This window comes from Rosa chinensis, chromosome 6 (genome assembly GCF_002994745.2).
Source record: "Rosa chinensis cultivar Old Blush chromosome 6, RchiOBHm-V2, whole genome shotgun sequence".
NCBI lineage: Eukaryota > Viridiplantae > Streptophyta > Magnoliopsida > Rosales > Rosaceae > Rosa > Rosa chinensis.
This window is the reverse complement of record NC_037093.1, coordinates 61,177,015-61,192,447: the sequence shown is the minus strand read 5'-3', so window position 1 is coordinate 61,192,447 and position 15,433 is coordinate 61,177,015. Positions and strand designations below refer to the sequence as shown.

General features: G+C 36.6%; 2 protein-coding genes across 3 annotated transcripts; both read left to right on the top strand.

Annotated features, from left to right (window-relative positions):
• Nucleotides 1–509: 509 nt before the first annotated feature.
• On the top strand, nucleotides 510–4,432 carry LOC112172434 (probable E3 ubiquitin-protein ligase ARI1). The gene is made up of 7 exons (XM_024309777.2): nucleotides 510–856; nucleotides 1,091–1,123; nucleotides 1,225–1,498; nucleotides 1,932–2,412; nucleotides 3,003–3,548; nucleotides 3,707–3,847; nucleotides 3,953–4,432. Exons 1-6 carry the CDS (start codon nucleotides 713–715, stop codon nucleotides 3,825–3,827), a joined length of 1,599 nt encoding a protein of 532 aa, XP_024165545.1. The 5' UTR covers nucleotides 510–712; the 3' UTR covers nucleotides 3,828–3,847; nucleotides 3,953–4,432.
• An 805-nt stretch (nucleotides 4,433–5,237) lies between these two features.
• LOC112172735 (exocyst complex component SEC3A) lies at nucleotides 5,238–15,415 on the top strand. Of its 2 annotated transcripts, XM_024310205.2 has the most exons (25): nucleotides 5,238–5,536; nucleotides 6,371–6,441; nucleotides 6,938–7,018; nucleotides 7,171–7,238; nucleotides 7,326–7,428; nucleotides 7,728–7,879; nucleotides 8,494–8,611; nucleotides 9,074–9,178; nucleotides 9,517–9,618; nucleotides 9,723–9,860; nucleotides 10,072–10,200; nucleotides 10,300–10,380; nucleotides 10,491–10,565; nucleotides 10,678–10,851; nucleotides 10,937–11,090; nucleotides 11,205–11,269; nucleotides 12,036–12,206; nucleotides 12,292–12,371; nucleotides 12,697–12,778; nucleotides 13,268–13,365; nucleotides 13,472–13,580; nucleotides 14,246–14,314; nucleotides 14,682–14,747; nucleotides 14,824–14,913; nucleotides 15,126–15,415. In XM_024310205.2, the coding sequence occupies exons 1-25, from the start codon at nucleotides 5,362–5,364 to the stop codon at nucleotides 15,234–15,236; spliced, it is 2,667 nt and encodes an 888-aa protein (XP_024165973.1). In that variant the 5' UTR covers nucleotides 5,238–5,361; the 3' UTR covers nucleotides 15,237–15,415. The 2 variants fall into 2 exon arrangements, 1 of the variants encoding a protein (XP_024165973.1); XR_002925341.2 differs by lacking the exons at nucleotides 14,682–14,747; nucleotides 14,824–14,913; nucleotides 15,126–15,415 and having other exon boundaries at nucleotides 13,461–13,580; nucleotides 14,246–14,272.
• Nucleotides 15,416–15,433: the final 18 nt, after the last annotated feature.

Genomic DNA, 15,433 nt, shown 5'->3' with positions numbered 1-15,433 from the left:
AAACGGGAATTGAGAGAAAATTGCTGTATATTCTCATTGATAATAGGGGCCTTTTTATATAGAATAATTCTCCGAGATTATCTCTAGTTAATAACTCTATTACCACTAGGTTAAGTAACCTAAAGTTTGGGCCAGACACAATTTGGATTTACTTAAACAAAAATAACATTATGGCAAGATGAACTACAGGCAAAAGATATGGTGAAACAAAAAAAAATTATCATTTATAGTGTACAAAAGGTAAACCCTCTGTCAATAATGAGTGGTAAAAATTAAAAGTCAGTCGCTACCCTAATTTTACCTCCAGAAAAAATGTGAAAAGTTAGAAAAAAAAAATAAAATAAAATAAAAAATCAGGTTGCTCTTATCCGTGAGGGCCCTATTTGCCGTGAGTCAGAGATTTTTATTTTAAGCACGACTTTTCTCCACCGTGGAAAGAAGGGAGCTAAAGAAGGGGAGTTTGAATTGACCCGATCACTATATAAACCCCCCACAATGCCTCTTTCCGATTCGTTTAATTCCACACAAGAGAAGAAAAAGAAGAAGAGGAGCAACACAGAGAATAAAAGGAAAGGGGAAAAAAGACTCATTCTTTCTGGGGGTTTTGCTTCCCCTAGAAGCTTTCTTTTTTCCCCAGGAAAAATTTCCATCTCTCTTTCTCCCTCATCGGAGTTTCGGTTTCTCTGCAGCAATTCTCGTTTGGTTTTCAACAATGGAGGACGACTATTATGTGAGCAGCGAGGAAGAAGGCTATTACGATGACGAGGAGGATAATGATGATCCTGAGAATTTGGAGGAGGAGATGATGGCGTACGTTGAGAGTGAGACTCCAAAGTGTGAGGTGTCATCGACCAAGGTAAATATTTCTGGCTGTTTTGATCGAATTCTGGTTCTCCGTTTGTAACTTTACCTTTTGACTGTGCCATCATAGAGTTTTCCGATTTCTTTTTCAATCTGAAAGTAAATTTCTGCTCTTATTTTGTATCGTAGCGTCTTGTTTGGTTGTTGAGATTATTGAGTGGCTCTCTGTCTGCAATTGAGATTTTTTTTTATTGGTTGAGGAATTAAAACCTTCAATGGTGTTTTGCAGGTAATCTCAAAAGAATCTCTCTTGGCTGCACAGGTATGTTTTTTTATTTATTTTTATTTCTGATATGAATATAACTGTGTTGCCATTGAATTTCAATTTTTGCTATACTGAAGTGTTGCCATTGAAATCTGTAGAGGGGCGATGTGCAGAGGGTAATGGATGTGCTGTCGCTGAAAGAGTACCATGCCCGAACCTTGCTCATCCATTATCGTTGGGATGTCGACAAGGTGCTTGCTGTGTATGTAGAGAGGGGGAAAGAGTTACTATACGAAAAGGCTGGTGTGACTATGGCGGAGCATGATGACACATCACAGCTTTCATCTGAGGTTATGTGTGATATTTGCATGGATGAAATTCCGGCTAATGAGGTCACAATCATGGATTGCAATCACGTTTTTTGTAACGAATGTAAGTACTCTGCTGCTCATTTTCTCTTTTGCAGAATTCTCTAAGTACATTTCGTTTGTTCTAGGATAAGCACTTGACAATTAACTCAGCAAAGATTCTTTTGAATGAAGTTGATAAAAAAAATCTTGTTTTGACTTTGTAATCCAACAGCATTTGAATCTTAAACTTCGAATATCACCTATTTGTAAATGAGAATATCCTTTCGAATTTTTCTTAACGAATCTGGGGATATGGTTATCTGTCTAGGATGTTATGGCACAGATTCTTGTAAACTTCTGTGGGTCGAATCAATTTTTAGTAAGGAAAAGAAAACCATTAATTGCCTACCCTCTATTGTGTGTGGCTTTGTTATACTTGTTCGTGCAAGCCTGCTTGCATTTTTGTGATTTCTTTCTCTTTTAATGAAATGAGTTCCGTTTACCATTGTGCCTAGGTTGGACAGAGCATTTTATTGTGAAAATAAACGAGGGTCAAAGTAGGCGCATTAAATGCATGGCACACAGGTGCAATGCTGTTTGTGATGAAGCAATAATCAGAAATCTGGTCAGTGCGAGGGATCCTAATCTGGCAGAGAAGTTTGATCGTTTTCTTCTGGAATCATATATTGAGGATAATAGAAAGGTGAAGTGGTGCCCGAGTATTCCTCATTGTGGAAATGCTATACGTATTGAGGAAGATGAGTTAATCGAGGTTGAATGTGCATGTGGAAAGCAATTCTGTTTTAGTTGCTTATGTGAAGCACACTCTCCTTGTTCATGCCAAATGTGGGACCAATGGTTGAAGAAGTGCGTAGATGAATCAGAGACTGTTAATTACATTTCAGTCAACACAAAGCATTGCCCAAAATGTAACAAGCTGGTTGAAAAGAATGGAGGATGCAATCTAGTTACCTGTATCTGTGGACAACCATTTTGGTGAGTGTTTATACTGTGCATTTTGTGTAGTTACTTCACCCTTGTGCCTTCTTAGCATTTATGTGGTTGCTGTTCAAAGTTAAACCTGGGGCAAGATCCTTGTCACTGGATCTGAATTGCAGCTTTGCTTCCTTTTGTGATGTACATATTGATATATTGTTTTTGGTACATTGGCTGTTTTTGGACTAAACTTTTCATCAGCTTTAAACTTCCTCAATCAGTAGTTTAAATTTGCCCCACTCAGGGTCGTGAAATATTCTTGGGGCAATATAGAAGTTGATCAAGGAAAGACGTAATGATGAGCAGTATTAAAAGACAGAATATGGTCTCATATATTCCTTAATTCAAAACTGAGCTCCCATATTTCCGTAACTGTTTATTTTGACAAACACAATGCCTTTCTTTTTTAGCTTCTGTTGGATAGCAAGCGGTTTATCTTTCACTAAAATTTTATAGCAAAAATGTGATATGTGCTCAACAATGTTCGCATTGGCTTTCACCCATTTGCTTTCTCATTTTCTTTCCTTAACAGGTTGGTAACAATATTTGAAGTTGACAAGTTTTCTCGTTTTTTTTTTTTTTTTTTCCAGCTGGCTCTGTGGTGCCCCAACTGGTTCGGATCATACATGGGATTCCATTGCAGGTCATGAGTGTGGACGATTCAAAGAAGACGAGGAGATGGACCTTGAGCAAACCAAGAAGGACCTATTTCGTTACACTCACTACTTCAACCGTTTTCAAGCTCATAAAGATTCTCTTAAGCTTGAAGCTGCGCTGAAGAAAACCGTACAAAGAAAAATAACATATTTGGAAGAAAACTTATCGTCATCGAAAGATTATAGCTGGACAACCGATGCGCTCAACAGACTCTTTAGATCAAGGCGAATTATTGCATATTCCTACCCATTTGCATATCACATGTTTGGTGATCTTTTCAAAAAAGAGATGACATTAGAACAAAGGACGATAAAACAGAACTTGTTTGAGGACCAGCAGCAGCAGCTTGAGGCCAGCATGGAGAAGCTTTCTATGTTTACAGAGGAACCTTTTGACCATTATTCAGAGGAGAAGCTTCACGATTTAAAATTGAGGATGATCAATCTTTCGACGCTTGTTGATAAGCTCTGCCTAAAATTGTAAGTGTGCCTACCTCTATATTAAAAAGATGAGAAGTATGAAGTTTGTGGTCCTGAAAGAAACATGATTTTCCTATAATTCTTAATCAACGACTCTAGAGCGTACAGCTCATCTCTATGTGATGCTCACATGAATCAAACATATGGAATATTTGCAGGTTTGAATGCATTGAATATGATTTGCTGGGCCAACTTCAATTTTCAGTTCACAGAATTGTTTCTTACAACTCGAACGGCGTGGAGAAAGCATCAGAAATTAACAGTTTGTCGGGATGCTGAAAATGACTGTGGCACTAATGGTATGGCTGTGTTACAACAGCAGGAGTTTTTTAGGCTTTACATATATCCTTCATGGTTGCTTATAATTTATGTTTCTTCTTTTTTTCTTTTTTCTTGTTTACCAGAAGAGAACCTGGAGATAAACAACAGTTCTTCTACTGACAAATGTAACTACAGAATCTTGTCCTCAATCGACTTTGAGAGTGAGTTGAGGTGAAAGTTGATGCTTTTCTTGGAATTGCGCCAGGGGAAGAATTGTTGGAGACTCTGCTTTTATCTCAACATGTCCTGCCGATGGTGGTGATATAGTTAGGATGGTCAAGTTCTCAGTTGCTAAATTTTGCCAAAATGATAACCTTCAACATCTTAACCTCGTTACAGTTAGAAATGATTCTTACTTAGAAATGAGATTCTTTTTCAAATAATCTCACATATAATCTCAGTTGTTTTGCCAAGAAAGTTACCGTAGATAGGATGATACCAAATTGTATACATTCATTGTTCAGAAATGGAATTATGACTTTTATACATCTCATAAAACTGGAGATATGTTCCCCCTTTTCTTCCTTTTCGAGTTGATAATAGAGCGCTATGAAAGTTGCGCAGCACAGTTATACAGCCCTATTTCGTTCATTTATTTGTTCAGGGATTACATCATAATGCTTAGGCCAAACTTAAGGTCACAAATCGAAAGCTATGGCTGAACGAATGTTTCTGAAATCGCTTGTTCTTCCTTATTTTTCTCTGTGGAGCCTCAATTAAAAGGCTCCCGAACAAAGTTACAAGCTCAACTCTCTGAAAATCATGGTACATTTCACATTCAGTATGAAGTTATCGAAGCCATCAAAAATTCATACAAATCTTGAAAATTCGCTGATAAAACAAAGAAACTTTAATAGGTTTGCTCTTACGATGCTCATTGGCCTAGCCTCATGTTGTGATGAACAGCTCTTGAGATTAAAGACCACTTGTGGAAAACACAATTACACTGGATTTTATGATTTTATCTATAACCGTTTATGTTAAACAAACACACAGTTTATAGTTCATTATCAAGATTTTAAATTTTAAATCAAATCATTCGGTCGAACAAATTATGATTATATGTGTGATATTTAATTATTAATATACTATAATATGAATAGAAACCATCGTGTTATTTTATACAATATTTTTTTTTTTTTGAGAAAAGAGAGCTTATACTGCACCGATTAGAATGTTGTTTTATACAATTGAATGACTAAACGATGTTTGATTGCAAGGGACGATGCATAGAATGATCTAAAAGGTTCAAGTAGAATGAATATTCATTTATCCCTTTGACCCGTACCCGCCAGAATCCGGATCCTCTTTTAATCCAAGCGTAGTAATGACAACGTATATTTCGAATTTTCGTTCGTCGACGCCCACCTGTACTTTTTATCTTTGGTGCGTCATTTTCAATCAGGACCGCCATCCAGAGAGGTCTTATTATTAATCTTTATATAACAACAAAGAGTCGGATTGAGATCCGGAGAGTCCAGCACCACCGGCCATGGCGAAATCCAGCGCCGACGACCAGGAGCTCCGGCGAGCCTGCGAGGCCGCAATCGAAGGCACCAAGCAGTCCGTGGTCATGTCGATCCGTGTCGCCAAGAGCCGGGGCATGTGGGGGAAGACTCACAAGCTCGGCCGCGACATGGCCAAACCTAGGGTTCTTGCCCTTTCCGGTACGCACTTCTCTTTCTTCTTTCTCTCTCTAACGCCTGGTTTGAGACAAGTGCCAGCGCACCGTAGTGTTGTTATCTGGATTGGATTCGTTTAGGGAAGTTTAGAAGAGAAGCTGTGCTTAACTTGGTTAATTCTAAGGCGTTTCTTACTCTTTGTGAGTTGCTAGAATGCTACTGGATCAATAGACGTAGTCACAATGTGGTTGGATGAGTAATGCGGTTGGACTTAAAAGGAATAGCTTATCTTTGAAGCTATATAAATGCCCGTTGATATTGAATGGACATAAGTGTAATCTTTCGAATTAGCGGAATCCTTAGAACCTACATTTTGGAGTAGTGTATCTAGAGTTTGTAACAATAAGACTATGGTTACCTCTTATGAATGAGTAGTTGACAAGAGAGGCTGAGTACGAACTGCGAAGTATCTCAGTTGAAGCAGTAACGGGAATTTGTGTCCTGCCTTCTAGGGGTTGATGTACATATTTTGTCTAGCTCCTCTATGGATAACATGACGAACCTGCTAAGTATTGCTGTAATATAGATCTAGAAGTTTGTTAGATGACACTCCTTATTGAGACCATGCTTTCTGATTTATTTGAAATGTAATATAAGATTCGATAATACCTGGTTACACTATAGATTTGAGTGGCGCAGTTCAATATCAAACGGTAGGAAACAAAAGACTTGTCTTTTGAAGCATTATGTCAGAATGGTTATACATGTATTAATAACTATTAACTACATGTATGGATGCGTATCTGAGTTGGTTATTGATAACGTTAGCCACTTGGTGGTAAAATGGCTGTGGGTCACCAACATTTGTGGTTTATGCAGTCAAAAACAAAGGCCAGCGGACTAAAGCCTTTCTTCGAGTCTTAAAATATTCCACTGGAGGAGTTCTAGAGGTAAACTCCATTTTGTTTATTCATATTTGGATAAAAGTTTAAGAAAATTTTGTTCTGTTGTTTTCCAATTTGTATTTAGCTTATTTAATACAGTGTTTTCACGGTCGACTTTTTCTACTTGAGTCCTAGGGGTGGATTGGCCAATTTTTTAGGCTTGTTTGGTTTCGTCTGCCTTCCCTGGGGATTTTGTGTACCTGTAATGCCGGGGGGATTTTACCTACACAGAACATGGGGATGATGAACTAGTGTCATGCAATGGTGCCTTAATATTTGACGAGGACTCTTTTTTTAGCTGATGAAAGTGATTTTTCTTAATTACAAAACAACCGTGAGAGAAACTGTAACTAATCTTAAAAGTACTATTATAAAAATGAAATTAAATATCTAAAGAAAAGAATTTGGTCTCACCACGGTTAAAAACAATGTCTTACGAAGTTGGGATTGATTAGCAAGTTGCCATGAATACAAGTTTTTAGAAAGTTCCTTTTACTTGCAGCCTGCAAAGTTATACAAGCTAAAGCATCTTTCGAAGGTGGAGGTTTTAACAAGCGACCCTAGTGGATGTACTTTTACTTTGGTAATGCTCCATCCCCCACTTGTCTCGCGAAAGACTATATGCTTATGTAGAAAATCTATGTAGTGGATGAGGGTTCTTGCAATTAAGCAAAATAAAAAACAATGTCTGAATAAACATGTAGGTTTAATTTTGCTTGACTCAATTTCTTGTAGGGTTTTGATAATCTTAGGAGCCAGAGTGTTGCTCCTCCTCAATGGACCATGCGAAACATTGATGACAGGTATATCATGGAAAATGATACTTCTCTTTATGATATAATCCTTTCATTAATAAAACAGATTGCTCATATATATACACTTTTATGTAGGAACCGCCTTTTACTATGTATTTTAAACATATGCAAAGATGCACTGGAACAGCTGCCTAAAGTTGTTGGTATAGATGTCGTCGAGATGGCTCTTTGGGCTAAGGTACATACGATGAATTTATACTCCTGTGGTAATAAAGATTGCATGATATTTATAATTGAGGTTTCACTTCCTGGTGGATTTGTAATGACCGGTAATGTTGAGACTTTTATGTCACGGTAATTTCGTGTTTCTGTTTTGGAGAAATATATGTGTGGTGTTTATGTCACTACTAGAGACTAATTACTTCTTACATTTTCCAGTGGCCCTAATATTTAGCCTCCTCCCTGTTGTTAGCTACTGTGTTTTATTACTTATTTGAAAACAATTTATTCTCTTTATTGTCTTAAAAAAAAAATTAGGAAAATACACCAGCAATTTCTAGTCAAAAAAGCCAGCAAGAGGGAGAGGGACCTGCTGCAGCAACAGTGACCGAACGTGACTTGAAAGTAACTGTTGAGAAAGAACTTGTCTCACAAGCCGAGGAAGAGGACATGGAGGCACTTTTGGGAACGTATGTACCATTTCATTGTCTTTGTTGTGACGTAGAATAGTTTGTGCTTTATTTAGTTTGTCTGTTTTGAGAATATTAATCTTTAGTGACATAAGATTTAAATTGAAGTGATACTGTGTTTGCAAGTTCCAGCAAATATATAAGCAAAAGGTGGTTATAATAGTTTGAGGTTTAGGAAGGTCTTCTGAAATTTCCTGAAATTCGTTTGAACTTAGACTAATTGAACAAGCTTTATGTGACGCCTGCTTAATTTATGATGTAAACCCAGCATTTAAGCCTGCCAAGAGTTAATGAACCAAGTGGGTGGTCCTGCTCTTACTCAAATGTATGAATATATACAAATATATTCTTTTTAATAGTAAATTTAGCCGGTTCATGACAACTTCCAAGTATGATGATCATTTATGTGCTTTAATCCAAAAATTTTTTTATTATTAATTTTTTTTTTTTAATATCAGTTTTCAACTTTTCCGGATGTTTGTTCCTATAAGGGTGCTAGTTGCCTTACGCTGCAGTCTTACAGCCATTTTCTTTCATATGTTCTAGTTCTAAGTTAATTCTGTTGCAACTATGTTCATCTAGTTTGACTTATTGTGACTGGGAATGGTATGCAGTTATGTCATGGGTATTGGTGAAGCAGAGGCATTTTCTGAAAGGTTGAAAAGAGAGCTTCTGGCTCTGGAAGCAGCAAATGTGCATGCCATTTTGGAAAGTGAACCTTTGATTGATGAGGTGAGCCTTTTCTCTGTTCATTTTGTTTATAATGGTGGCATTTCATCTTTTCACAGTTATTTCTTTTGGAAGCTTCTTTTCAAAGTTCTTAATTTGTTAACTTCTGTTATTCTTTGATGCTTACTTGGTTATATTTTCTAAAACAAATTGATTTTTTTCTGTCCACATTGTTCACCTGTCCTTATCACCACCATTGCGTTATGTAGCCATCCATGCGGCTATATCTTGAGATTCACTCATTTCATTTTTTGATCTCATCTCTTTTACACAAATGGTGTTGCTATGTTTATCTGAACATCTTAGTTATCTGCTTGAGTTACTTGCATAATTAATTTACCAAGTTGTCTATGAAATTGATGTGAAAGCTATTCGTACCTGATTCTAGGACATTGGTTTCATGGCCATCCATCTTCTTGAAGACATATGAGATTGATATCTATAACATCATTTGCGGTCTTGTAGGTTTTGCAAGGAATTGAATCAGCAACAAATTGTGTTGATGACATGGATGAATGGTTAAGCATCTTCAATGTGAAACTCAGACACATGAGAGAAGACATTGAGTCGGTATATCTTTGACGTGTTTGCTGATCCTTCATGGATGACAATTTTTTCTTTTCTTTTCTATATTGCACTTTACGGGAACGACTTCATTTTTTATTTTATTTTCTTTAGTTAATTATGTTTAATACTTTCTAGACAAACATAGCATACAAATTGACATATTTAGCATTGCACTCATTTTAGTTTTCTCTCCCCACTCCTTACACTAAAAAGGTGGTTGTTCTGTATGTCTTGTAATAACATTGTTTTGTGACTACCTTTACTGGATATATGAACGTCTGCTACTTGAGTTTTGACCTCTTCTTAAGTTGGCCTCTAAATTTTTCTGTTGCCATGTTCAGATAGAAACCCGCAATAACAAGTTGGAAACACAATCTGTAAATAATAAAGCACTCATCGAGGAGCTTGACAAGCTTCTTAAAGGTTTGCATGTCCCTACGGAGGTATGCTGTCCATTGTGTTAACCTGTGAGATATAATGAATTAGTTTTGAACTGGGCAATTGTTCAGACCCTAAAAATCTTTTCAATGGCGTTTCCTTGGTGTAGCATGCAACATGTTTGACTGGAGGTTCATTTGACGAGGCACGTATGCTTCAAAACATAGAAGCATGTGAGTGGTTAGCTGGTGCTCTACGCAGTCTTGAAGTACCCCATTTGGACCCTATCTATGCAAACATGCGAGCTGTATGCATTCTATCTTTCTCATTTGCTTCATTTTTTTTTTCCCCAAAAAGTGTGGGGCCAAAGCTGTGCTGTGAACTTCAAAGTTCTCTTTGTGAAGCTAATAACACTTCAGAACCTTGTTAGATCGGCTATGATGTAAATTAGTCCTTAGCATAGAAATGACATGGATTACAAGTTTTCATTAAACTCGTAATAATTCAAATACTTACAGGTTAAAGAGAAGCGGGCAGAACTTGAAAAATTAAAAGCTACATTTGTGAGAAGAGCTTCTGAGTTTTTGCGAAATTACTTTGCTAGTTTGGTGGATTTCATGATAAGTGACAAGAGCTACTTTTCTCAGGTGCACTTTAGGACTTTGGTTCTTACACATTTCATTAAAATTGTTCATCTTCTCAGTAGGAATCTTAATGCTGACTACTTTTAGTTGATTTTTTAACAGCGGGGGCAACTGAAAAGGCCTGATCATGCTGATCTACGGTATAAATGCAGGACATATGCTCGCCTTCTGCAACATTTAAAGGTCACAGTTTATATTAATTGCATTTAATTTGAAACTTGATCTACATATGTATGTGTATTTGCTGTATTTATTTATTTCTTTTCTTATCCCCCTCACCTTTGTTTTTGCAGACTCTTGATAAGAATTGCCTTGGGCCACTGAGAAAAGCATATTGTAGCTCCCTCAACTTGCTTCTTCGTCGGGAGGTCAGAAATAATAATATACTAAATCTAGTTTTCTATCATCCCTTTCGTTCTCAAATTTTATAGTTTTCCAAGAACTTTGACAGACTTGAAAATTTATGTGTGATGTCTACAGGCTCGTGAATTTGCAAATGAGCTTCGTGCTAGTACAAAGGCATCAAAAAATCCAACTGTCTGGCTTGAAGCTTCTACTGGTTCTGGTCAAAATATGAATGCTGCAGACACTTCTACTGTTTCTGAAGCTTATTCCAAGATGCTAACAATTTTTATCCCACTCCTTGTAGATGAGGTTAGCTCCAGCCATATAGTTTTTTCTTTGATCTGAATTATATCATCTTTCTATTAAAAGGCAGTCTACAATGTGTCAACTGCAGAGTTCTTTTTTCGCACACTTTATGTGCTTTGAAGTTCCTGCACTTGTTCCTCCAGGGGGTACTGCCAATGGAGATAAATCTGAATATGATGATGATGACCCGAATGATGACGATTTGGGAATCATGGACATTGATGACAATGACAGTAAAGCTGGTAGTTTACCCGATTTGCTTTCAGTCTTATGTTTAATCTGTCCGCACTGTATGTTTGAAAGTTAAGCCAGTTCTGCTTCACTCTCTTGGATGACTCAATCATCGGTTGTTGTAGGTAAACAAACGGGAGAGCTTGCAGCATTGAATGAATCTCTTCAGGATTTACTAGATGGAATCCAAGTAATGATCACAACATATTGCATATTTGTTTGCACAATTGCACCTGCTTTTGAATTTTTGTTGCTTGTATTCTCTTTCATTTGCAGGTTTGCATATTCATATTGTCCATCATAGATGTCATCTCAAAGCTCAATCTTCTCTTGCAGAACTTGGGATCCTTATCTCTGGTTTTAGGTGATATTAAATTGGATATTTTAATCTGAGTAGCTTAGGAAGTTGACTGAAAGTATCCTGCTCAGATGGCAACCCTTCTACTTAGACAGTATGCGATGATTTAGAGTCCACAAATGACCTTTCTAAGGTGTTCACGTGCGCGAAATTTGGTCTTGACTGAGAAATTGTCGGTTTGTAATACGGATAATAAAATTTTAGAATTTTGGAAACTTAACATGTCGCAGGTTTTATTCAAGGTTGTCTGCTTAGGTAGATGATAAATCAATTAATTTAATGAATAAAACCAGCCATAATAGGGAGGGTTCTTTGATGTTAATCCTAACACGAAATCTATGTTCCTAAATTGTGATTTTATTGGATGATAATATTGATAAAGTGACTAAAATTTATTGCTTGCACTGGCTTCTAGATTTGCTTTGAATGGGAACATTACCTAATATTTCAATACCTTGCATACTGTTCTTCATCTTCTATATTATGTCATAAAATTGTCACTTAGCAGTATGCACTATGTAGTTTCTATGATTATGTCCCACAACAATTCATTTTCCTGATTTCACCGATAATAGATGCCAATATATAATGTTTTCAGGAAGACTTTTATGCTGTGGTGGACTGGGCATACAAGATTGATCCTTTACGCTGCATATCAATGCATGGGATTACAGAGCGTTATCTTTCAGGTCAGAAAGCTGATGCAGCAGGATTTGTGCGTCTCCTGCTGGGCGATCTGGAGTCAAGAGTATCAATGCAATTTAGTCGTGTAAGTTTTTGTTTTAAGGGGTGATCATGGTCATGTGTTTTTCAAGGTTACGATCTGAGCCCACATCACTTCTGTTCAATTGCAGTTCGTTGATGAAGCATGCCACCAGATTGAAAGAAATGAGCGCAATGTTAGGCAAATGGGTGTCTTGTCATACATCCCAAGGTAAACTGGATTTGCATTGCTTATGCTTCTTCTGTTGAGGCAATTTCATATCCTTTTTTGAGAGTTAAGGCAGTCATCGGCTCATCACATTAAGGTTTGCCAATGTTTTGATCGGATGTTATAAAAAAAGAGGGGGGGGGGGGGGGGGGGGGGAGAAGAACATGAAAATGGAAAGAATTTGCATGATTTCTAGTTAATGAATTCAAAGCTCCAAAAAAGTTTGTCAGCTTTAACCAGGCAGCTACTTATCCCATGCTTTGCTGTTTTTATGTGTTTGATACTTGTTGTTACACGTAGTAGTTGATTTTGCTGACTTTATGTGTAGATTTGCAACTTTGGCAACGCGAATGGAACAGTATATCCAGGGACAATCTAGGGATTTAGTTGATCAAGCATACACAAAATTTGTAAGTGCTTTTTTTTATGATAACAGTTTTTGTTGTGGATGAATTATGATGACTAGTATAATCCAAACGAGGGGCGATAGGGCTATCAAATATCATGGTTTGAAGAGGAAGGTGCTTGAACTCGGTCATTGATTTAAGTGGATCCTTTGCAACAATGAGCATTAGGCATACAACATCAATGGTTTCTGTTGATTCAAGCATGTACAAGCAAAATACTCTTGGTTCTTGTGATAACCAGAAATATGCTTACATATACTTTGGGCTCAACTTTACTCCATTCTTTTTATTCTTCCTAAAAGTTATGTCTTCAAAGCTTAGTTAAGTTTTTGAATTGAAAGACCACCTTTTTGTGCTCTTCATTCAACACATTTAACTTTCTGTTGGCAATGCGAAATTTCATGATGAGATCCGGACCAAAAAAGAAAGGATGATGAAGATATTTGATTATTACCAGAACTGTATTCTTACAAAAGGTTGCTTGCTTGACAGGTTAGCATAATGTTTGTGACTTTAGAGAAGATTGCACAAACAGATCCAAAATATTCTGATCTTTTCCTCTTAGAGAACTATGCTGCATTTCAGAATAGGTAGTCCTCTTTCTCTTTTCTACTATTTTCAGTGTTCTATTTTATTTTTTTTTTCATTTTTTTTTTCATTTGAATTCACTTTTGAATAGAAGCAGTTTGCTTGCAGTTTGTATGACCTAGCAAATGTTGTTCCTACATTGGCCAAATTTTACCACCAAGCAAGTGAAGCTTATGAACAAGCTTGCACACGCCATATCAGTATGATCATATACGCTGTAAGTTATCCATTTTGGTGCTAAATCTTGTATAATTTTTCTTCCTCATTCCCTCCATTACAGAATTGTTTTCTTTTTATTAAAAATTCTTTTAAGGAAAAAAGAAAAAAGTTATTTAAGGAATCCAATGTACTTAGAAAGCTACAGCCAGGAAAACAAGCAAACAACAAGAAACAAGAGAATAGCTACCAAATCAGAAACTCTCCCATTTGAAGAAATAGGAAGAAGAAAAAAAAGGAAAAAAAAAAAAAAACTCTCCCTAACCTTTGATGAAACCGAAGCCCATAGAGAAGCTAAGAATTCTACCCTCTTCGACAGAGTATCTAGCTCCTCCCCAATCTGCTCCCCTCAATATTAGAATTGCTATTTGTCTTCACTTTTTAGTTAAAGAAGGGAGGGGTCAATTAGCATAGCATTCAACCAGAGACAATCATATGTACATGTATACCTTTGGAAAACAGTCCAGTAGAAACGAACAAGCAAATCAATCCATTATGAAAGATAACATCTAAATGAAAGCGAAACTGCATTGTGGTTATAAAATACAATAGTTTTAACAAAGTCGTGTAGCTTTATAAGAATCAGCGACGATTTGTGTAGATGTCTAACTGAGCTGGACATAATATTTTGAACAAAATTGACCCTCATTTTGTTCTTTTTGGCAGCAATTTGAACGGCTTTTCCAGTTCGCTAAAAAAATAGAGGATTTGATGTATACAATTGCTCCTGAAGAGGTTAGTGAATCTGTGGTCCTTAAATGACAATTTTTTCTCAGTTGGTAAGTTAGGATATAGACAGCTGATTGTTCATATCAAACTTTCTTGTTTCTCTGGTCATTTTAGATCAGATGTCATTCAATTATCTCATACTTATAGTTAATCTGAAACCAAGCCCATTGATCTGCACTTATGATTCCTTTAGAAAGAGTATCTAGATCTTTCTTTTGCCCACCGTAAGAATAAACTGTTGCACTTTGTGGTTAATATACTATTGTTTGAAAAACATTTCTGTGCAGTTCATTAATTTAAGGTGTTTTAAAATGCCAATCATCAGCTTACCCAAAATAAAAACTTGCTGATCAATTTTCTTCACAAATTTCAGATCCCTTTCCAGCTTGGGTTGTCAAAGGTGGATTTGCGGAAGATGTTAAAATATAGTTTATCTGGGGTGAGTCGGGTAATTTTCCATATATCTTGGTCTCACATGTTGATTGCTAAACAGTATCTTGCGTTTCCCGATACAGCTTGACAAGTCCATCAGTGCAATGTACAAGAAGTTGCAGAAAAACATGACATCAGAAGAATTGCTGCCTTCCTTATGGGATAAATGCAAGGTATGTTAAAAATGTTTTGGGCTCAGTTATTTGCTCTGAGAACCCTCCAAAGGCTGCTCACTGCACTGAGACCTTTTAGATACCAGACTTGAACCTGTAACTTGCTGCTATCTATTTCTATACAGAGATCGGTAATAGTAACTATTTTTTGTGCTCAACTTTGGAAGTCTTTCCTACTGAAAATATTTAATGGATTTTCTGGATTTTAACAGAAGGAGTTCCTTGACAAGTATGAAAGTTTTGCTCAACTTGTCAACAAAATCTACCCCACAGAGACCATTCCTACTGTAACAGAGATGAGAGAACTTTTGGCTAACATGTAAATTGAGAGTTACTGCCCTGTATAATTTTCCATAGATCTGTTGGGGATGAATTGTAGCTTGATGTAATCTTTCGTGCTTTCTATTGGTTTTCCATTTTCTCTTGTCAATATAGGTTGAAAAACATGTGTAATTGTTACATGAGAGATATATTGGTGATATATTTGTTCGTTTTCGTCCCCGTCCACTCACTTTTTGCT